The sequence below is a fragment of the Eucyclogobius newberryi genome, unplaced genomic scaffold (genome assembly GCF_026437365.1).
Source record: "Eucyclogobius newberryi isolate DKJ021-1_F unplaced genomic scaffold, fEucNew1.0.hap1 SCAF_20, whole genome shotgun sequence".
Lineage (NCBI taxonomy): Eukaryota > Metazoa > Chordata > Actinopteri > Gobiiformes > Gobiidae > Eucyclogobius > Eucyclogobius newberryi.
The window spans coordinates 6,877,887-6,902,185 of NW_027315835.1; the positions used below are offsets into that span (position 1 = coordinate 6,877,887).

At 46.7% G+C, this 24,299-nt stretch overlaps 2 protein-coding genes across 2 annotated transcripts; both read right to left on the reverse strand.

Annotated features, from left to right (window-relative positions):
• Nucleotides 1–797: 797 nt before the first annotated feature.
• On the reverse strand, nt 798–12,890 carry LOC140368847 (ornithine aminotransferase, mitochondrial-like). Its single transcript, XM_072455980.1, has 10 exons — nt 12,808–12,890; nt 8,439–8,638; nt 6,835–7,059; nt 6,660–6,755; nt 4,823–4,950; nt 4,623–4,745; nt 3,903–4,031; nt 3,695–3,808; nt 2,805–2,949; nt 798–2,729 (listed from the first exon to the last, which is right to left on the reverse strand). Exons 2-10 carry the CDS (start codon nt 8,626–8,628, stop codon nt 2,569–2,571), a joined length of 1,311 nt encoding a protein of 436 aa, XP_072312081.1. The 5' UTR covers nt 8,629–8,638; nt 12,808–12,890; the 3' UTR covers nt 798–2,568.
• A 6,203-nt stretch (nt 12,891–19,093) lies between these two features.
• LOC140368703 (E3 ubiquitin-protein ligase TRIM21-like) lies at nt 19,094–20,681 on the reverse strand. Its single transcript, XM_072455736.1, has one exon. It carries the CDS (start codon nt 20,678–20,680, stop codon nt 19,094–19,096), a length of 1,587 nt encoding a protein of 528 aa, XP_072311837.1. The 5' UTR covers nt 20,681.
• Nucleotides 20,682–24,299: the final 3,618 nt, after the last annotated feature.

Consider the following 24,299-nt stretch of genomic DNA (forward strand, 5'->3'; position numbering starts at 1 on the left):
GGCGCTGTAACAGTTTATCTGGACATGTGAATAAACATGAGACAAACTGGGACATTTTAATGAAAGAAAAAAGGTTTGAAAAAGCATCTATTCCATATTACGGCCACTAGATGTCACTGTAAAGCCAAATAAACAAACTCTTTATATTTCAGCTACAGTAGTTTATTAGAACAGTGGATTGTAACATTACATTTTACACTTTAACAGATTCAAACACTTCAAACGATCGCGTATGAAAACTGGTGAATTTCAATGTTTGCTTCAAATTTAAGGCACAAAATTATACAAGTTCAATAAATATATTAGGATTTTTCAACCTGTCGTTATTTGGAATTTTGTCGTAGTTTTTTTTTCACAATTACACTTTATCTGTCAGGAAGTGGTGCAGTGAGTTAAGAGTTTACCCGGCAACCGGAGGGTCCGTGGTTCAAACCCCAAACACCTTTAGTCAAGTTAAAATGTCACTGTGGCAATAATTAAATAAAATCATCTCATAAAGGGAAAATATAATATATAAAATAGTTTAAAATGTGTGAATTTAAAATAAATCTGCTAAAATTAAACTACACATCAAGTTTCTAACTTCAGTTATAATTAAAGTGGCTAAATTAAATTATAATTCAAGTTGCTAAGCTAATAAAGTTTAAGTTGATTGTACATTTATAATTTAAGTTTTCTAGTTTGTGTATTTAAACTGGGATGTGTAGAAATCACTTATATTTAAATTCTAATTTTATTAGATACAATCATAATAAAAGGCGTTTTAACTATAAAGAGTACTTTAACCTTCTTCTCAGTGTACTTTTAAGAGTACTTTCACCTTCTTCTCAGTGTACTTTTAAGAGTACTTTCACCTTCTTCTCAGTGTACTTTTAAGAGTACTTTCACCTTCTTCTCAGTGTACTTTTAAGAGTACTTTCACCTTCTTCTCAGTGTACTTTTAAGAGTACTTTCACCTTCTTCTCAGTGTACTTTTAAGAGTACTTTCACCTTCTTCTCAGTGTACTTTTAAGAGTACTTTCACCTTCTTCTCAGTGTACTTTTAAGAGTACCTTCACCTTCTTCTCAGTGTACTTTTAAGAGTACCTTCACCTTCTTCTCAGTGTACTTTTAAGAGTACCTTCACCTTCTTCTCAGTGTACTTTTAAGAGTACTTTGGAACAGTCTGGACTGAAGGAAAAGTGTTGGTTTGTCTTCTAAAAGTGCAGAAATATCACTTTATACTCTTTTTGCAGAACTACAAAACAAATACTAGCGACGTTTGGACAAATTAAAGCAGAAAAGTTACAAAAACTCATCTTTAAAACTGTCATTTCAGCAAATGACTCGGTTCGTTACACGTCTGGATCCAGCTTCTTCCCTTAAGTTTTATAGCAGCGCTTTGTAAATAGAAGAAAAGTAAACCAAAAACTAAATACCATTTTCTGTGGGTGTTTAAGATGCAGCAGATGAAAGTAAAGTAAACCTCAAAATACTGAAACTGTAAAACGATTTCACTTCAAACTGAATATTAAAGTAACTCAGATGTAACAAACTTTGTGATGAACAAATAATGATTCCCAATGTTTTTCGATACAAAACGTGAAAACTTAAGACACTTTGATACAGTTTGTCCTGTACAAAATGTTTCCTTCATCTCAGATTAAATACAGGTTTATGTTCTGGATCCTCTGTGTACAGTAGTAATAGTAACAGTAATAATAGTAATAATAGTAATGATAATAATAGAGGGTAAAATGACTTGAAGATTTGACCGTTTCACCACATTTTGGATTCGTCACAGGCCAATTTCAAAAGGTCAAAAGTTGTCTAGAGCAAAAGGCGACCACAGCGCAGCAGCTAACGACCGTTTGGGTCAGGACTAATCAGGGGAAGGTCCAGCTACGACTGCGGATGAAGTTTAACGAGCTCGGGATGAAAGGTCAAAACCTCCACGAGCGGCGGACGTACGTGGTTCGCTCTAGACTCCGGAACAGCAGAAATAAAGACGCTTTGATGTGAGGGAAGCTCGAGCCACGCCCCTTAACCACGCCCCTTAACCATGCCCCTTAACCACGCCCCTTAACCTGCTAATGAAGAGGCTCAAAATTATAACGATGTATCGCAACAAGTGCCATGTGTCTGAACTAGTGAGACCGACCTGGTCAGGACGAGTCTTGAACCTTCAGGTCAAACACAGTAGTTGTGGTTTAAAAGGACTCGATGTGTGAGTCTAAACTAGTGAGAACGACCTGGTCAGGACGAGTCTTGAACCTTCAGGTCAAACACAGTAGTTGTGGTTTAAGAGGACTCGATGTGTGAGTCTAAACTAGTGAGACCGACCTGGTCAGGACGAGTCTTGAACCTTCAGGACAAACACAGTAGTTGTGGTTTAAGAGGACTCGATGTGTGAGTCTAAACTAGTGAGAACGACCTGGTCAGGACGAGTCTTGAACCTTCAGGTCAAACACAGTAGTTGTGGTTTAAGAGGACTCGATGTGTGAGTCTAAACTAGTGAGAACGACCTGATCAGGACGAGTCTTGAACCTTCAGGACAAACGCCGTAGTTGTGGTTAAAAAACAGAGATTTTAAAACGACATGACGGTCTTGTTGATGATGTCGATGCAGTTGCGCAGCTCGGGCTCGGAGATGGTGAGGGGCGGGGCGAAGCGGATGATGTCACCGTGCGTGGGTTTGGCCAGGAGCCCGTTGTCGCGGAGACGCAGACACACCTTCCACGCGTCGTAGTCTGAAAACACCAGGGGTTTGGGTCAATCGCAGACGTCACATTTGGCCTCGACGATGGCGTTCGGCGGCGCTTTACCTTTGGTCTCCTGGATGACGATGGCGTTGAGCAGACCTTTGCCTCTCACCGCGCTCACCACGTCTTTGGGCAGCTTGCTCAGCTCCGACCGCAGGATCTGACCCATCTTCTCCGCGTTCTCCGCCAGACGCTCCTCCTCCAGCACCTGCGCGCGACAGGGTTAGCGCGTCGACGTGCTCGGCCGCAGGTTCCCGCTCAAAAAAACGCAGAGCGTTTAGCCTCATTTACAAACGTGTTCGGCGCTTCCCCGTTTACGAGCTCGTCTTACTCTGGAGCCCGACGAAAACATGCGGACGTCTCCTGTGCCGTTTAAGACCATAAAACATCGACTGAATCACGTTTTTTACAGCTGCGAGGAGACGAGAGAAGTGCATCATCTATAATCAGACCCATTAGCTGCAGAATAGGACGTTTAGCATTAAAATACAGACAATATTTCCGTTTTTTGAGTTGTGGCGCGCTGATTTTTGTTGAAAATACGCCACAGCACAAAAAATAACCAAATCAGACCTTTTAGTATGTTAAAAATTGGTATATATTGTGTGGCGAATAATGTCTGAGCCACTGTCGGGTTTTGAAAAATTGTCCAAAGTAATTTTTTTTTGCTTTTCAATCCAAAGTAGTAAATTATTCGTCACGTAAATCCATCTCAGGCACTCGTGTTCTGATACGACACTTCAACATGAAATTTCAGACACATTTAGCACATTTCTCACAGTAACAATGACTAGGTTTAGTTTATTTTCCCTTTGTAATCCCTTCTGCCGCCAGTAGATGGAGCGCCAACACAAATCCCGACGAGGGAACGCCCCACTCTCTCAAATATCGTTTCGCGCGAGTTCAAAAAAGAACGCGAGCGACGGCGCGACGATGCAGTGCGTGTGGTTCACCTCCAGGGCGGCGATGGCGACCCGACAGGCCACCGGGTTCCCTCCGTACGTGGATCCGTGCTCGCCGGGTTTAATGGTCAGCATGATCTCGTCGTCGCACAGCACCGCCGACACCTGGAGGGGGCGACGGCGAGGCGGTTAAAGATGGCGGTAACATTCAAAAAACAGTCTGAAGTGAGCGGTTTTGACGGCGGCGGCGGCGACTCACGGGGTAAACGCCGCCGGACAGAGCCTTGCCCAGAGTGATGATGTCGGGCCGGACGTTCTCGTGGTCGACGGCCAAACGGCGCCCGGTCCGAGCCAAGCCGGTCTGGACCTCGTCCGCGATCCACAAAACCTGAAGGAGCCAAACGTGCGGTTAAAGTTCAGCAATCGTTATTTTTGATTTGAAGACGTTTGATTTCATTTAAAGTTGTGGTTTTGAGTTTCTTCTTCAGCTGCACTTTTATGTCATAAAAGAGGTGATTTTCAGCCTTTTCTTTTGTTCCTTAACGTTTATCTACTTTTTGACAATTTTCCTCAATAGCGTCAGATGGAGGTTAAGAACATTTCACATGCTTTGGTTTGGATGAGCAGGAACACTTTAAATACTGTATTTTCCGGACTATAAGTCGCACCTTTTTTCATAGTTTTGGCCGGGGTGCGACTTATACTTATTATACTTATACCCCGGAGCGACTTATATGTTATATTATTTGTTATTTTCACACTCGCAACCTCATTTCATACTCTAGTGCAACTTATATATGTTTTTTCTTCTCCATTATGCATTCTTTGGCTGGTGCGACTTATACTCCGCTGCGTGACTTATCCTCCGAAAATCACAGTACGGCTTGGAACGTTAATTTCAGGTCTGCAATATCGAATGGTTTGTCGTTTGCGTCAGAGTCTGGTGTGGCGTGTGGCGTTGGTCGTAGCTCAGCCTCACGTTGTGCTCGGTGCAGAGCTGTCGGACTCTGGTGAGGTATCCCGGCTCCGGCACCACCACGCCGGCCTCGCCCTGGATCGGCTCCACCATGAAGGCCGCCACGTTGGGGTCCTGCAGGGCTTTCTGGACAGAGACGACAGGGTTGGACTCGGGACGGGAAACGGGCAAACGGACTGGACAAACGGCGCGGTCGGCGTTACCTCCAGCGCGGGGATGTCGTCGAACGGGATGAGCTCGAACCCGGGCATGAACGGCCCGAAGCCCTCGTAGCTGCTCGGGTCGGTGGAGCTGGAGATCGCCGCCAACGTCCGGCCCCAGAAGTTTCCATCTGGAAACGCAAACACACCGTTTTTACAAATCTGATCGAAAATGAAAGACTCATAGTTTTGGCCGGGGTGCGACTTATACTCGGTGCAGGAGGTGGGAGACTGAAGGGTCCTGGCTAGATTCACATCTATGCTGGACCATGAGTGTCGCCCCCTGCAGGACACTCTGTCCGCTCTGGAGAGCAGCTTCAGTGAGAGACTGATCCACCCTCGCTGTGGGAGGGAGAGGTTTCACAGGTCTTTCCTTCTGCTGCTGTCAGACTTTATAACAAACACTGTTAGTCCTAAACACTCGCAATACTGACCTAACCATGTGCAATTCTGTCATATGTGCAATTACTGTTGTGATTCATGTGCAATTACTGTGAAATTCATGTGCAATCCATGTGCTGTCGTGACACATATTCATGTGCAATTACTGTCGTGATCACATGCAATGGTATTTATGTATTTATTTATTTGTCTATGGGAGTTTTTGTTTATAGGAGATCTTCTACTGAAAGTGTTTTTCAGACTTCCTATAAGTGATCTGTTCTTTTCTTCTGTATCTACCTCTGTATCTACCTGCGTTGCACCAATGAAATTTGCCCATGTGGGACAATAAAGGAATATCTTATCTTATACTCCAGAGCGACTTATATGTGATATTATTCGTTATTTTCACACTGACAACCACAAGAGGGCGCTCTAGGCTCTAAGTGACGCAGAAGAAGAATCTGCACTTCCTCTTCCTCTGGAGTTTGTGGAGTTGTTTAGAAGTGACACAGAGGAAGAAGAATTCAGTGGATTTAGTGATTTGGGGTAAAACTGATGCTTTGCTAAACTTGTTAGCATGTTCTTTATGCTATAGTTATCTGAATAACTGTTAATATGTTACGTTAACATACCAGACACTTACCACAGTTCTGTCTGTGCCTCATGTAGCTGAAGGTGTTAGCATTAGCATACGTCATGTAGCTGAAGGTGTTAGCGTTAGCATACGTCATGTAGCTGAAGGTGTTAGCGTTAGCATACGTCATGTAGCTGCAGGTGTTAGCGTTAGCATACGTACACCTATTCACCATGTTCTCTAATCTGTTATTATTTTAAACTGCATTTCAAGATGAAATGTCTGTTCTTGGTCTTGGATTTGATCAAATTTTCCCCCAAAAATGCGACTTATACTCCAGAAAATATGGTAATAGTATTTTTTTGTCAGTCATTTATAATTGTGTTTTTTTTAATGCCATTTAAGTGCATCATTTAAAGGCATGTTTTTTGTAACAGATGCAGAATAGGAGCTTCTTTCTTAGATAGTACGTTTGTTTCTGGTTTGAGGTTCTGGGATCTCCATTTGCCTTTATTAATTTAAGCTTAGCTTTTATTATTCTACAAAAAACCTCTACTTTTTGTCATAAATTCGCTCGACGGAAATGCACAGAATTAGAGTCAAAGTATTAGTCGATACGATGACTTTTTATTGACTTTGTACTCTGTTATTTCGCGGTTCTTTGCGTTTGCTTTCCGTCCACGTCACGCTCTGGGGGAAAGCCTGGTTTTGGTTCAGTCTCGGCCCGATACGACCCAGAATGCAGCGGTAAAAGACAAAACTCAGTCATGTTGACATCGTTGGATTTCCCACCCTTCAAAATGACTGTTTGCCTTCAGAAGTGTCCGTCACAGCTGAGGAGAACACGTCAACGATGATGACGCATGTTCAATCTCATCTTACTTGCAAATATGATCTTGGCCTGGTTCTTGGGCACCCCCTTCACGTTGTAGGCCCATTTGCGAGCCAGTTTGCACGCCGTTTCTCCCGCTTCCACGCCTGAAAGGAAACCGCCGGTCAGAAAGGAGGAACCGTCATGTGATTTTGAGACTTAATCCGCCTCTTCCTGGACACTGACCGGTGTTCATGGGCAGCACTTTGTCGTATCCGAACAGCCGGGTGACGTACTCCTCGTAGGCTCCCAGGACGTCGTTGTAGAAGGCCCTGGAGGTGAGCGCGAGCCTGGAGGCCTGCGCCGTCAGGGCCGACACGATCTTCGGGTGACTGTGGCCCTGGTTCACGGCACTGTACGCGCTCAGGAAGTCGTAGTAGCGGTTCCCCTCCACGTCCCACACATGGATGCCTGAAGGAGGCCAGGAGGAGGGAGGTCAGAAGGAGACGAGACCAGGAGACAGGACCAGAAGGAGACAAGGAGACAAGGAAAGCAGAAGAAGACCAGACGGAGGAGGCCAGAAGGAGGAGACAAGAGCAGAAGGAGACAAGAGCAGAAGGAGACAATAAGGAGACAAGAGCAGACAAGAGCAAAAGGAGACAAGAGCAAAAGGAGACAAGAGCAGAAGGAGACAATAAGGAGACAAGAGCAGACAAGAGCAAAAGGAGACAAGAGCAAAAGGAGACAAGAGCAAAAGGAGACAAGAGCAAAAGGAGACAAGAGCAAAAGGAGACAAGGGCAAAAGGAGACAAGGAGGAGACCAGAAGGAGAGCATTAGAGCTGCTACTACAGGCTACGGTAGAAGTCAAACCATTATTTCTACTGTACGATCAAATAAAACCCAATAAAGTTATAAATATGTTGAGTGGAGGCTTCAGAGGGAATACTTAGTGTAAAGAGGTGAAAGTGTTTTCAGTTTCAGTGCCACGATAAGAGGAGCGTTTTCTCTGGGAGCAGTGAGTTTGGGCCAGTGTGAACACGACAGCTGCTCTGAGGGCCTCAAACCAGGTGGACTTGTCCCACACTCTGAGGAGCACGAGTGTAGTGAGAGCGACCCTATAGACCACCCCCGAGACGACCCTATAGACCACCCCCGAGACGACCCTATAGACCACCCCCGAGACGACCCTATAGACCACCCCCGAGACGACCCTATAGACTACCCCTGAGACGACCCTATAGACCACCCCTGAGACGACCCTATAGACCACCCCCGAGACGACCCTATAGACCACCCCCGAGACGACCCTATAGACTACCCCTGAGACGACCCTATAGACCACCCCTGAGACGACCCTATAGACCACCCCTGAGACGACCCTATAGACCACCCCCGAGACGACCCTATAGACCACCCCCGAGACGACCCTATAGACCACCCCCGAGACGACCCTATAGACCACCCCCGAGACGACCCTATAGACTACCCCTGAGATGACCCCGAGACGACCCTCAATGCGACCCTACAGACTACCCTCGAGGCGACCCTACAGACGACCCTCGAGGCGACCCTACAGACGACCCTCGAGGCGACCCTACAGACGACCCTCGAGGCGACCCTACAGACGACCCTCGAGGCGACCCTACAGACGACGCTTAGATCTTTTCTTATATTCATTTTGAGAGCTCCATTTCCCAGAGGACATTTCCCCCCTGAAGACTTGGACCTGCTGAACACATTTGCGGGTCAGGAAAAGCCCTCGCAAGGCCCCGCCCTCACGAGGCCCCGCCCTCACGAGGCCCCGCCCTCACGAGGCCCCGCCCTCACGAGGCCCCGCCCTCACGCTCACCTTCTCCGCGCTCCAGCGCCACGGGCAGCGGGTGGTAGTTGTGCGCGCCGTACTTGCTCTCGCGGGCGAAGATGTCCTCGGAGGCGAGAGCGCCGCCCTTCAGCCTGGAGGCGGCGGTGGACGAAGAGAGTTTGGGGCCGGAGTGAAGGGCTCGGGGCAGAGCGCGGCCGAGCTGAACCACGCGCCTCATGGTTACGTGTCTGCGGGGGGGCGGAGAACGACAATGAATATTCAAACCAAGGAAGAAGGTATTTAACTCTAAACTAACTCAAACTCTTAGGGCTTCATGACGGCGACAGTGACAAAAATGAAGTTTTCTGATAACGATATTAGAACGATATCACGCAAATCAAACAGAAGTGTGCTAAAACATGTCTGTTTAATATCATATTGTCAATGGTTATAGTCTATAGTAAAAAAAAGACATTTTAAAAAAGCTACAAAAAGAGCAGATTAAGAATAAAAAGAACTAAATGTTATGTTGTAAACTTTCCTCTCTGAACACAGGAAGTTTCAAGCTTTTATAGGAAAAATGTAGGGCTAAATTATCATAAATATGAATTAATCTCTTGTGATTTGCAATGATTTGAAAAAAAACTCAAAAATATAGAGTATTAAACGCAAAAAAAACACCACAATCTAAACAATACGCAACTTTTCCCCATCCAGAGTGCGAGCTGAAGCCGCGCTCAGAATCGTGCTGGATTTGAACGTTTCGCTGAACCGAACTTCCCTTTCACGCCGGACAATGACGCGGCGGCCATTTTAATCCCGGCAAGCTTTTGCCTTTTGTGGCGTCGCCCAGAGAACGCTTGACACCATCTTTGACCCGCGCGGCGGTCAAAGCGTCCGCAACGCGCTGTGAATGTGTCTGCGACTGGTTCAAGCGTCGCACAAAACAGAAAACGAACCACAAACGTGCAGAGATTTCACTTTTATCTAGAGCGACGGCGTCAAAGTATTCGCCAACGACCGTTTTTTAAGCACTATATTAATTAACAGAATATCACGCTTACAGCAGATGTTTCTGTGCATTTTTGAGCTCATTTAACCACTTTTGTTTGCGATCACTTCACTTTGCTCGACTTCCTGACGGACCAGCATCATCTGAAACACTTTGACTCAACGTTACATTTTGGGGTTTCCTCCTGTGGGGCTCAAGGTCAAAAGACGAATCAATTGTTGAAGTAAATCGCTAATAACTAATTTAATCATAATTAACTGGTTTATACACGAGGTCCAAAACATGTCATGAGCTCATGAGCTGAGAAAAGACCTTTTTTTATAACTCAAATTAAGCTAAAATTGCATTAAAATTAGGTGGAAAATGTGATTTAAAGTGAGCGTATTTGATGAAAACACAAACTTTAACCTGGGTCAAATTTACTAACAAAATATTAAATCACATGATGAAATTATATAGTTTGGGACACAGTTCTTGGGACACAGTTCTTGGGACACAGTTCTTGGGACACAGTTCTTGGGACACAGTTCTTGGGACACAGTTCTTGGGACACAGTTCTTGGGACACAGTTCTTGGGACACAGTTCTTGGGACATCTTTAAAAAAGGACCGAGTGTGAATTACACAGGTTAATGACAAACAACAGGTTGAAGTTCTGACGGTGATTACAACGAGTCTGGAGATGATTTATGGAGTTAAACTCGGACGATTCTCAGCGCTCCATCGCACTCGCCGTGAACCGTCTTACATCTCGTCTCCAAGTGTCCAGACTTTACACTCAGTAACGCAACGCCGCTTATTCTGTACGGGTCGTTCGACAGTAAAAAAGGGTCGTTCGGGCGCATTTACTCAAGAAACTTCATCCAATTCAGTTTAATTATTTAGCACATTTCAGCCAAAACTGTTCCCAAAGTGCGGCTCGTATAAAAATCACTAAAAATGTAAAATAAAGCTCGATTTAACTCGACAAATCGAGAAGAAAAGAGGACAAGACAACACACTAAAGCTAAGAGAATAAGAGTGGGCCATCTTTGTTATGAAACGTCTTTTTGTGAGTGTTTTAGAGTCCGTTTGGGGGCCATCTTTGTTATGAAACGTCTCTGTGAGTGTTTGAGTCCGTTTGGGCCAGAACGCTCAGAGAAATCAAAGTACAACTACGAAATACAACTCGTTTCTCAGTGAATGCGAGTCGGACAGTGATAAAAACACATTTTGAAGCTGGACACACAGAGAACACGTCTGAACACTGCGCCCTCTGTCCTCGCTTTCACCTGCGACCATCGTCCTCCACGTCTGGCTCTGCTCCAGCGCCAGAGCTCGAGCCAAAATGAAGCTAGAATTGACTACTGCGATAAAAAAAGAGAAGACAATCATTCGTGGCTCGTTCTGTAGAATTTTACCACCAGATCGTCTCCGGCTCGTGCTCGTTTTCACTTAAATTTTGTTTGTTTTCATGATGTTAATTTCAGAGTTACGATTTTTCTGAGAAGTGACAGATTATGAAAAAGCAATTGACTTTCAATCAACTATCATCCAAACTAAAAACAACACTTATCATATCATATTAAAAAGGTTCAGCATAAATGACTCAATTTTGCTTCAAAAATGTTCACGATTACAATTTGTTTTAGCTCTTTTAGTCCTTGAAACTATGAGAATCACAATTATCAATTACCAAACAATCTTAAATAATCATTAACTTACAGTACACATCTTCATAACTGCTTTTTTAAAAACTGTCGGCAATAATAATCAGAATTTTTACCGTTAAAAGCAATTATTTGGGCCATTTCCGTTTCACTTTCCCTGAAAAGTGGCATTACTACATCAAAGTAATGAACCATTTCATATTTTCACACATTTTACACCGTCTAGAAGCTTTCAGTCGACACATTTCAACCTTTACTTGGTTTATTAAGTATTTAAGAAGTCTCAATGTCCAATACAAATGATCGTTTGACTGTCGACCACTAAACCAATCACCATCTGCAGCTCGAATACTTTAAAAATACAGGATTTTGTGCATCATTTCCAAATACAAAGTACATTTACTGGCTTTTCCTTCCCAAACTCGTGCATTTACGTCCAGACACAGACAGAAAATAAAGCCAAGAGGTAATCGAACTTTAGAACTTCAGTCGCAGAGTCAACAAAAGTCACCCTGGTTCAAACCCCGAAGTGCCGGTCCTCCTGCTCGAGGGACGCCATTGGTCCAGAGCTGAACACACCCACAGAGGATCACGACACCTGCGGCTAAAATAAGACTCTCCGGCGTCACAGCTAGCTTCATCGCACTGCCAAACGTCCAACCCTGAACCTGAACCACCATTGAACACGCTCCACCTCAAATTCATCCATTTTACAGTCAAAAAGTGTAAAAATTGTGCAAAAATGTAAGCTTTTGAGTGCAAATTTACAACTCTGAACGTCTGAAAACATCATGTCGGTGCCAGAATATTGAATTATGTGATGCCAAATGTGATTCAGGAACATTTATCATCTTTATTATATATATTTTACTACATTACACGACTTTATTTGGCGAGATTACTACTACTATTACTACAGAGTATTAAAACAGAGAGGAACCGTGCGAGTCGATAATTCCATTTAGTTTAATTAATTTTACTGAAAATAAATAAATACATAAGGTTAACTGAAATTCTAAAATCCAGCCATGTTTTTCCAGCTATAAATCAGAAGAAGTCTTATTTCTTATGTCGTGTTTCGGTACGTCGCCATATAACGTTAGTTTAACGATTATTTGTGAGGAAAAACGATAATTCACGACTGACATTATTGATATTGTGACCAAACAGTGAAATCTCACTTCAACTTTCAAAACAAAGTTAAATATGACACAAAACAGCCCGAAAAAATAAAGTTCTTTACATTTATGTCTGTTTTTTGAGCTAAATTAAAACAAAAAACACTTCTAAAAAGGCCACAATTACCTTTTTATTTTATTTTTATTGTTTCTCACGATTATTTATTGCCCTGAATAATCACGATTATTGAAAAACCCGATCAGCCCAGCTCGTGTTCCTCATTTGAGACGCTTTTGGGGTTAAATTACAAATAACGAACCTGACATCTATTATAAATGATCAACGTCCGTGCATTTTAAGTCCAATGTTTAATTCATAAACCCCGCGTTATTCGTCCATTTAATGATCATTTTTAATCACGGTTGACGTCATTAAATCAATCACAAATAAAAGGTAAATAATCGGTCGGGCGTTTTAATCGGCTCCGGTGTGTTTAGCTAGCATGCTAACGGCGCTGGCGGTGAACTAAACGCACGCGGGCGGCGCAAAAAAAAAAAATAGCGGGCGTTTTGCGGGGCGCGGTGTGAGCGTGCGGGACGGCGTGCGGGGGGGGTCACGTGCGTGCGGGCGGGTCGTACCTGTGGTTCGAGTTGCGGGGCTGTTTCGGGTCCGTGAAAAGCCGGTGGATGAGCACACGGGGCGAGACGCGCGAGGGTTTATACCGAGCTCTGACGCAGCAAGGAGGCGGGCGCGCGAGGGGGGGCGTGTGCTTCATGACGTCACGGAACATGCCGCAACGTTGAGCCGGGATCACGCGTGTCCATGGTTACACGTGGGGGGGCGTGACAGTGGATACACGTGATTATGTTGTTGTTGTTGTTGTTTTATGGCGGTCGACAGCCGAGTGTCGCATTACCGCCAGACTTTATTCCCCAGACTTTGTCATAGTCCTAAAAGTTGTTCTTCCAGTGCTTTGACCTCCAGTGCTTTGACAAAGCCCAAGAGGTCATGAGATGCCTTTGTCATTGTATCCGATGTTTTTGCCCTCGTTTGACCGGTTTGGCGACGGTTGTGATGTCACTTCCTGGTTGGTCTTGTGACGTAACACACCTTCTAGAGGTATTTCCTCAACTGTAAATATAAGTTGAGATAAAATAAGATAAGATAAGCCTTTATTTGTTCCACACTGGGGAAATTTCGTTGTTGCAACGCAAAGTAGATACAGAAGTAAAAGAACAGATAACTTATAGAAAACTCTTAATAGAAAACACTCTTATAAACAAAACTCTTATCCATCCATCAATCTTCTGCCGCTTTATCCGGGGCCGGGTCGCGGGGGCAGCAGTCTGAGCAGGGACTCCCAGACTTCCTTCTCCCCAGACACTTCCTCTAACTCCTCCGGGGGGATCCCGAGGCGTTCCCAGGCCAGCCGAGAGACATAGTCTCTCCAGCGTGTCCTGGGTCTTCCCCGGGGCCTCTTCCCGGTGGGACATGCCTGAAACACCTCCCGAGGGAGGCGCCCAGGAGGCATCCGAAACAGATGCCCGAGCCACCTCAGCTGGCTCCTCTCGACTTGGAGGAGCAGCGGCTCTACTCCGAGCTCCCCCCGTGTGGCCGAGCTCCTCACCTTATCTCTAAGGGAGCGCCCAGCCACACGGCGGAGGAAACTCATTTCGACCGCTTGTATCCGCGATCTTGTTCTTTCGGTCACTACCCAAAGCTCATGACCATAGGTGAGGGTAGGAACGTAGACCGACCGGTAAATAGAGAGCTTTGCCTTTCGGCTCAGCTCCCTCTTTACCACAACGGTCCGATGCAGCGACTGCATCACTGCAGCCGCTGCACCGATCCGCCTGTCGATCTCACGCTCCATCCTTCCCTCACTCGTGAACAAGACCCCGAGATACTTGAACTCCTCCACTTGGGGCAAGGACACCCCACCCACCTGGAGAGGGCAAGCCACCTTTTTCCGGTCGAGAACCATGGCCTCGGATTTGGAGGTGCTGATTCCCATCCCAGCCGCTTCACACTCGGCTGCAAACCGTCCCAGTGCATGTTGCAGGTCCGGGTTTGATGGAGCCATCAGGACAACATCGTCTGCAAACAGCAGAGATGAGATCCTGTGGTCCCCAAACCGGACACCCTCCGACCCCTGACTGCGCCTAGAAATTCTGTCCATAAAAATTATGAACAGAACCGGTGACAAAGGGCAGCCCTGGCGGAGTCCAACATGCACTGGGAACAGGTCTGACTTACTGCCGGCAATGCGAACACAGCTCCTGCTCCGGTCATACAGGGACCGGACAGCCCTGAGCAAAGGGCCCCGGACCCCGTGCTCCCGGAGCACCCCCCAAAGGACACCCCGAGGGACACGGTCGAAAGCCTTCTCCAGATCCACAAAACACATATGGACTGGTTGGGCAAACTCCCATGAACCCTCGAGCACCCGATGGAGGGTATAGAGCTGGTCCAGTGTTCCACGACCGGGACGAAAACCACTCTGCTCCTCCTGAATCCGAGGTTCGACTATCGGTCGGATTCTCCTCTCCAGTACCTTGGAATAGACCTTACCCGGGAGGCTGAGGAGTGTGATCCCTCTGTAGTTGGAACACACCCTCCGGTCCCCCTTCTTGAACAGAGGGACCACCACCCCGGTCTGCCAGTCCAGAGGCACGGTCCCCGAACGCCACGCGATGTTGCAGAGACGTGTCAACCAAGACAGTCCTACAACATCCAGATACTTTAGGTACTCAGGGCGGATCTCATCCACCCCCGGAGCCCTGCCACCGAGGAGTTTGCGAACAACCTCAGTGACTTCAGCTTGGGTGATGGATGAGCCAGCCACCGAGTCCCCGGTCTCCACTTCCTCTTCGGAAGACATGACTGAGGGATTAAGGAGATCCTCAAAGTATTCCTTCCACCGTCCGACGACATCCCCAGTTGAGGTCAGCAGGCCTCCACCCGCACCGTAAACGGTGTTGGTGAGACACTGCTTCCCCCTCCTGAGGCGCCGGACGGTTTGCCAGAATTTCTTTGGTGCCGACCGATAGTCCTCCTCCATGGCCTCCCCGAACTCCTCCCAGGCCCGGGTTTTTGCCTCTGCGACAGCACGAGCCGCGGCTCGCTTGGCCTGCCGATACCCGTCGATGACCTCCGGAGACCTACAAGCCAGAGTGGCCTGATAGGCCTCCTTCTTCAGTCTGACGGCATCCCTTACTTCCGGTGTCCACCACCGGGTTCGGGGGTTGCCGCCACGACAGGCACCGGAGACCTTGCGACCACAGCTCCGAGCAGCCGCATCAACAATGGAGGCGGAGAACATGGTCCACTCGGACTCAATGTCCCCAACCTCCCCCGGGACATGGGAGAAGCTCTCCCGGAGGTGCGAGTTGAATACCCTACTGACAGAGGGCTCCACTAGACGTTCCCAACAGACCCTCACAATGCGCTTGGGTCTGCCAAGTCTGTCCGGCTTCCTCCTCCGCCAGCGGATCCAACTCACCACCAGGTGGTGATCGGTTGACAACTCTGCCCCTCTCTTCACCCGAGTGTCCAAGACACGCGGCCGGAGGTCTGATGACACAACAACAAAGTCGATCATTGACCTCTGGCCTAGGGTGTCCTGGTGCCATGTGCACTGATGGACACCCTTGTGCTTGAACATGGTGTTCGTTATGGACAATCCGTGGCTAGCACAGAAGTCCAATAACTGAACACCGCTCGGGTTCAGATCGGGGAAGCCGTTCTTCCCGATCACCCCTCTCCAGGTGTCACTGTCATTGCCCACGTGGGCGTTGAAGTCCCCCAGTAGAACAACGGAGTCCCCGGTCGGTGCACTGTCCAGTACCCCTCCCAAGGACTCCAAGAAGGCCGGGTACTCTGCACTGCTGTTCGGCCCGTAGGCCGCCACAACAGTGAGAGACCTGTCCCCCACCCGAAGGCGGAGGGACGCGACCCTCTCGTTCACCGGGGTAAACTCCAACACGTGGCGGCTGAGCTGAGGGGCTATCAGCAAGCCCACACCAGCCCGCCGCCTCTCCCCGCGGGCAACACCAGAGAAGTGGAGCGTCCAGCCCCTCTCGAGGAGATGGGTTCCAGAGCCCAAACTGTGCGTGGAGGTGAGGCCGACTATATCTAGTCGGTATCGCTCAACCTCCCGCACAAGCTCAGGCTCTTTCCCCCCCAGTGAGGTGACATTCCATGTCCCCAGAGTTAGTCTCTGTGTCTGGAGATCTGGTCGCCGAGGCCCCTGCCGTCGACTGCCGCCCAGATCTCTCTGCACCGGCCCCTTATGGATCCTCCTGCGGGTGGTGGGCCCACGGGAGGGCGGCCCCACGTCGCTCTTTCGGGCTGTGCCCGGCCGGGCCCCGTGGGATAAGACCCGGCCACCAGGCGCTCGCCATGGAGCACCCATCCCAGGCCTGGCTCCAGGATGGGGCCCCGGTGACGCCGATCCGGGCGACGTAAACGGCCTTGTTCGTGTCGTCGTCATAAGAGGCTTCTGAACCGATCTTTGTCTGACCCGTCACCTAGGACCTGTTTGCCTTGGGAGACCCTACCAGGGGCATGAAGCCCCCGACAACATAGCTCCCGGGATCATTCGGGCACTCAAACCCCTCCACCACGTTAAGGTGTCGGTTCAAGGAGAGGCAAAACTCTTATATTCTTAATAAAAAGAAAAAGAAAATAACATAAAAATAACAATAATAGTAGCAAAAGTAAAAGTAACTTATCTTATTTACAGCTGTTATATATCCTGTTATCCTTGGGCGATTTTTGTCCAACTGTCTCTAAAGACACCTCCAAATTAAAACCAAACTTGTTTTTAACTATGTGGATTATATACAAAACCTCGGTCTCTGTGTAAAGGTAACATTCTCTATTTTGACCCTCAACAGTCAGAACTATTCTAAGTCTGACTGAACAAAAGTTATACAGCTTAAGGGAACAAGCGGTAGAAAATGGATGGATGGATGGATCTTGGAACATCCACAAAAAAGGTTTTTCTTTATCCTCGCCTAAGTTTTGTGTTAAAAATGAGGATGTTTATGGCTGCTGTTTGTATGTGAGGCCTGAAATACACTGTATATCATTACAAAAACTAGTTAGTCACTTAAGTTTCAAATGTGAGATCATTATCTGTAGAAACTTTCACCACACTTTTTGTAATTCTTTATCCAGGCTCTGGATAAAAGGACCATGGGTTAGGGTTATGTCCGTATTGCACATGATTAAATCAGTATTGCACATGGGTATGACAGCATTGCACATGATTATAGGAGATCTTCTACTGAAAGTGTTTTTCAGACTTCCTATAAGTGATCTGTTCTTTTCTTCTGTATCTGCCTCTGTATCTACCTGCGTTGCACCAATGAAATTTCCCCATGTGGGACAATAAAGGAATATCTTATCTTATCTTATTAAGTCAGTATTGCACATGGGTATGACAGTATTGCACATGGGTATGTCAGTATTGCACATGGGTATGACAGTATTGCACATGTGTATAACAGTTTTGATGTAGAGTCTGACAGCAGCAGAAGGAAAGCCCTGTGAAACGTCTCCTTCACACAGCGAGGGTGGATCTGTCTGTCACTGAAGCACTGAAGTGTGTCGTTATCTTAAGAGAGTCATAAGAGGGTCATAAGAGGGTCATAAGGTCATAAAAGGGTCATAAGAGGGTCATTACCCTACCTAACGGCCACATATAAAGAGTAAACAGAACTGGACTGAGTACTGACCCCTGAGGCACACCGTAAGTTACTTTAGAACAAGGTGAGGAGCTCTGGTTTACAAACTGGTACCTATCAGATAAATAGGATGTAAAGCAGCTGATTCTAACCTCTGCAGTAGAATGTTGTGGTCGATGGTGTCAAACGCTGAGGTCCAAAAGAACCAGGATTGAGACCAGTCCATCGTCTGCAGCTAATAACAAATCATTTGTGACTTTAACTAGTGCAGTTTCAGTGCTGTGGTGAGTTCTGAACACTGCTGTGGTGGGCTCTAAACACTGCTGTGGGGGGCTCTGAACACTGCTGTGGTGGGCTCCAAACCCTGCTGTGGTGGGCTCTGAACCCTGCTGTGGGGGGCTCTGAACACTGCTGTGGTGGGCTCTGAACCCTGCTGTGGTGGGCTCTGAACCCTGCTGTGGTGGGCTCTGAACCCTGTTGGGGTGGGCTCTGGACCCTGCTGTGGTGAGCTCTGAACCCTGCTGTGGTGGGCTCTGGACCCTGCTGTGGTGGGCTCTGGACCCTGCTGGGGATGTCCACCCCACCCACCCATGTTAGTCTGACTTAATCATCTTGTTGAAGCCAAGTTTCAGTTAGAGCTAGAAGATCTATGTTATAATCACTAATTAATTCAATAACTAAAAGCAAATTGGAGGAAATTGCAGTCCACATCTTATATGCTCATTTATTTGTTTGTGTCATTATTAGTGTTATTTTTCTTAAGTTATTTGGTCTGACGCCGGAAGTAGTTTTTCTGAGGTTAAACTTTTTGTCATTATTTGCACGAGGGACACAGTCTCTAGCTGCCTTGAATCTGAACACTTCATATGTGACAGAGCAGGCAGGAGCTCAGCGACAGAGGAGGGTCTTACACTGCTGCTCTGCACCCGGGGCTCATCCCAGGGTGGTCACTTCTGTTTCGGGTCAAAGGTTAAATGTCCAGAGAGAAAACTGAGCAGAAAGAAAAACCCTCTGTCTAACTTCAAGAAGATTTCACACATTGAGAATTAAGAAAGAATTATATTTATTGATATTGTTTGATCAAAGCCTCTCACAGGAGGTTACCGTGAACAAGATTCAAATAAACCTTCAAACATTTCAAAAGAACTGAAACAATAAAGAGAAGAACTTGATACTTTCAGTCCAAAATGGAGTCAAAGTATCCATAGTTACATTTGACTGAAGTTCAGAGCTTTTATTCTTGTTCTTCGTCACTTTGACCTCTGAAAGTCTCCTCTGCAGTGAGGACCAAAGGAGCAGAGTTTGATCCTCCAAAATTTAAACTGGGACTGAAATATGGAAACAGTTTCTCCCTGAAGCAGCAGCCGCTGAAGGAGAAGAGAAGATCTGCAGAATCTGCATCATAAAAGGAGACCAGACCCTCACCATAGTCCACAAACACCCCGACCTTATGAGGAGCTCGCTGCAGATACAGACGGACAGAACAGTCTGTACAAGCTTTGTACTCATCTTTGTTTGTCAATACAATGCACCAGAATCCATTTTCAGGACCCAGATAGATCACTCCCTTCCTGTTTATGGACTCTTGGGCCACTCCTAAATCCCACTCTGTTTTCCCTTTGACCTGAACCTCAAAGTAAAACCTGCCTGAGGAGAAACTCTGCTTTCCAAGGACAGAAACACAAGAATCAAACCTCAGAGAAGAATCTGGGAGCTCCTTTTTCACATCAGTGTGATGAACCTGTTTGAGATCTTCAGACAGAACGAGCCATGGTTGAGCAGTGTCTGGATCCAGAGTGACGTCCACCACAAACTGCTGCACTCTCTTCAGCTCAGCCTTGTTAGAATCTGAGGCCAGTTGTTTAAACAGTTTGTTAAAGTCTTCACAGAGATGTTTCTCCAGCTCAGACAAAGCCCGGGCTGCACTGCCCTCACACGCCTCCGGCTCAAAGCTCATGCTGCTCCGCTCCTTCAGCCCAGCAGGGGGCGTGAGTGCAGGGCAGCTCTGTAGAAAGTGGAGGGGGTCTTGAGAGCGTGAGAGCCGCTCCGCCTCAGTGCTGCTCTTCTCCAGCTCACAGATCTCCTGTTCCAGCTGCTGCACCAGCTCCTGGGCTCGTTTGTGGCTCCGGCTCTGCTTCTCCTGCAGCTCCTCTAAGAACCGGTCCTGACGCCTCTGAACAGACTGCATGAGATCAGTGAAGGCCTGCAGCCCCACAGCCCTCTCTCTGTGGACCTCTGTGTCACTGAGCTCCACGCAGCGCTGGATCTCCTGGACCTTCAGCTTCCTCTGCTCCACCATGTGAGAGGACCTGCTGGGCTCACACGCCTCCTCCAAAGACAACAGCTCATGGTTCTTGTGGTCTAGAACACATAGGGTACACACACAGCTCTGGTCAGTGCCACAGAAGAGCTCCAGGGGGCGCTGGTGCTTGGGACACATCCTGTCTTCCAGGTTCTCCACAGGCTCCATCAGCTGGTGTCTTTTCAGCCCAGAGACTGTGAGATGAGGCTGGAGGTGGGTCTCACAGAACGAGGACAGACAGACCAGGCAGGACTTCAGGGCCTTCAGCTTGGGCTCAGAGCAGACGTCACATGACACATCTCCAGAGGTGTCATGTGACTTTTCAGCCTCTAGTTCAAACTGAGAGACCATCTCCAACACCAAAGAGTTGACTCTGAGCTCAGGTCTTCTGTCATAGCTCCTGTTACACAGAGGACATGTGCAGGGCCCCTCAGGGGCCCAGGCCTCACTGATGCAGCGTTTGCAGAAGTTGTGTCCACATGGAGTGGTCACTGGCTCAGAGAACACCTCCAGACACATGGAGCACTCCTGTGCTCCATGTGTCCACATCTCCTCAGAGCTGCTTTCACTTGTGGAGGACATTTCTTCTTCTTCTTCTTCTTCTTCTTCTTCTTCTTCTTCTTCTTCTTCTTCTTCTTCTTCTTCTTCTTCTTCTTCTTCTTCTTCTTCTTCTTCTTCTTCTTCTTCTTCTTCTTCTTCTTCTTCTTCTTCTTCGTCTTCTTCTTCTCCTTCTTCTTCTCCTTCTTCTCCCTCTTCTCCTTCTCTTCTACTTCTTCTTCTTTGGTGTTTTATGGCGGTTTGGTGTGTCGTCCGTGCAATCGGCCAGATTCAATTTTCTGTTGCGTTGTTGCTTGATGACATCATCAAAGAGTGACTGTAATAAAGCGGTCACTATTAGTTACCATAAACACAGTCTCTTCTTCTTCTTCTTCTTCTTCTTCTTCTTCTTCTTCTTCTTCTTCTTCTTCTTCTTCTTCTTCTTCTTCCTTCCCAGTGCATCCACCCACTGTAATTGTGATTGTGCATCTACTGTGGACGGACCAGCGACGCCCCGACCGCCATGTCTTTACTCTCTACTCTGCAATTAATGTCATTCATGTGCATACAACTGATGTAAATAAGAGTGTTTACTTTATCATTATTACAGCTTTATTTTTATTTTCTTCCCTCCATTCCCTATTAAGATATGAGAGGACCTGTTTACAGGAGTTTTGTTTTTGTTTATAAGAGTTCTTCTATTAAGAGTGTTTTTTAAACTTCCTATAAGTTATCTGTCCTTTCCCCTGTATCTACTGCGTTGTAACACCAAAATGTCCACATGTGTGGACATTAAAGGCTATCTTATCTTATCTTATGACTCTGACTCTCCAAAAGTAGACTTCCTTTACTCTGATTGCTGTTTAGCGCCTTTAGCCTGTTTTCTATCTTTAATTCAGAGGAATCTTCCTGCAGCTTTAGCAATGATCTCGTCCTTTCAGTTCTTTTAAGTTTGAGCAGCTCAGTTTATAACATCCACCATAAAGAGCACAACATCCTCTCTGTCCACAACCAAAGTATTCTCAGTCATTCTGGAACCTCTACACTTTGAACCTTCACACTTGGAATCTTCACACTAGGAACCTCCACACTTGGAACCTTCACACTTGGAACCTTCACACTTGGAACCTCCACACTTGGAACATCCACACTTGGAACCTTCACACTTGGGAGCAGCGCAGACATCTCCCACCTGACACCCTTCCGACCGCATCTGCATAGGATAATCCCCGAGAGTCCCCAACCTTCCACCCCCCAGCAGCCCCCCTGCCAACATGCACACAGCCACAGCACCCCAGCCCCGCTCCACCATCACACCTCCCACATCCATGATCTCATGCTCACCCACCACATCCCGCCCCCCTCCGCAGACCGCCGCCACACGTCCAAAGCGCCAGCACCCGAAGCAACGCAGGGGCGGCGGAACACATGGCCTGACATGAGGGCCTCAGAGGGCAAGAAGAAAGAGGAAAAACATGTCCGAAATGCCCTCTCAGCCTGTGGTTACCCCACTTGGGTTCTCAACAGAGTGAAGAGAACCAAGAAGCAGGACAAAAGGGAAACTGAACAGAGAAGGAAGGGTGTTTCTATCCCTTATGTGTCTGGCCTGTCGGAAAAACTGCAGAGAATTTTTAGACAACACAAAGTCCCTGTTTATTTTAAACCAGGAAACACTTTAAGACAAAAACTGGTTCATCCTAAGGACAAGTTGCCGACTCAAAAACAGAGCAATGTAGTTTATTCGATCCAATACAGTGAAGAAAGCTATAAAGAACATTACATAGGTGAGACGAAACAGCCTCTACACAAGAGGCTCTATCAGCACAGAAGAAATATAAGTTCAGGACCTCAGAGTGCCGTGCATCTCCATCTTGAAGCTTCTAATCACTCGTTTGAAGACGGTGAGGTGAAGGTTTTAAGCAGGGAGAAAAGATGGTTTGAAAGAGGAGTCAAGGAAGCTATTTTTGTTAAAAAAGAAAGACCTTCTTTAAACAGAAATGGAGGGCTAAGATTCAATCTTCCTGGTATCTATAATGGGTTACTGAACCCCTGGAAAGGTAGAGGACCAGGGCATTTAGATGCTAATCAGGTACTCAGGGTGGTTGAGCCAGGGTCTCACAAAGACAAAGAGGATTCTAATAGCCCATTAAAATTCTGAATAGGCTAGCTCGGTAGATACAAGGGGGGAGTTTCTGTTGAAACAAACAACTCTTTCTACTTCAGGAAGGCTCCGCCCAATGGGCGGGTCTTACCACAGAACAGTATTAATATCGGAGTTCTCAATCTAAATTCTTTTATTGACAATGAGTCTTGGATGAGAGTCGAAACGTCTATTTTTCTAACTGAGTCCAGATGACTACAACTGAAGCTTTTTCTACTATGGAACACGCCTGGACGAATGAGGGATTACACCGACACATGGCCTGACGCTACAGCCCATGCATCCAGCGAACACCCCACCAGGCAAGCATCCACCCTCAAGTCCCATCACCACCGACAGGCTGCAACATCCCCCCCTAAGGTCATAAGAGGGTCATAAGAGGGTCATAAGAGGGTCATAAGAGGGTCATAAGGCCGTAACTCGAATCAGGACACAAAACTCTACATTTAATGAACAACAGGGCTTTGTGAATGCTGTAATGAAGTTGAATCATTCAGTGCAACAGAAAGTACAGAGAGCAAAGGCAATGTACTAAGTGTACTAAGTGTACTAAGTGTACTATTGATGAGCCAATGAACCAGCCATGAACCAGGGGCAAGTCTGTCTCGTAAATGTGTGTATGAGAGTGTGTGGGGTGAAAATGTGGAACGCTCTCCCACAAAAGCAATGCCAAAATATCCACAAATGTAAGTTTCGGTATGTGCTAGTATGGCTTTTCAATTTTCTAACTGTTTCTTATAATAATAATATTGTGACTCATCTTTATACATTGCCAAAAGTGATTATATGATACAGTCGTAATTGGGACTGGACTTTAGGGATCATCTCAAAATGGGTTGAAGCTGAAAAGACTTAATTTTTTTTGTCTCTCTCTGGACCCCCTCCCCCCCCAAAAGACTTTGTCTGGCTTCACATAAAATTTTACGTGTTGATAAAACGATAGTAGCTTGATAGACCCTGCTCACCTCTAGTGAACATCCCTGAACATCCTTTGGTAAGTTTATATTTATAAGTTATGAACTCTCCAAATAATGTCACCTGTCGCGCATGTTTGTTTACTTAATCCACATGGTCCACGGGCCCTAGGGGCCCTACGACACATCCCATTCAACCCAAACTGTGAGATGACCACATTGAGATTGTCTCAAGAGGATGAGTGAGTGAGAAACTCATGTTTCTTGTCAAAACCTGTAATTGCCAATTGCCTGTGTTTAGACCTTAGACATGATGTCAGAGTGACAGAAGCAGTACACTTGAGAATCTCACGTCTTCTGTGATTAGCCGAAACCTCATGCGGGTTTGTTTTGTTTCCTTCTTCCGGTCAGTGCGTAGCACGTTACTAGAGCCAAATCTCTTGACCATTTGCTGCGCTGCGTCTTGCCGCAAAAAAGCTTTTCCAACTCTTCTGCACCAGCCGCGTTGGCAACGGCGACGCCCGCT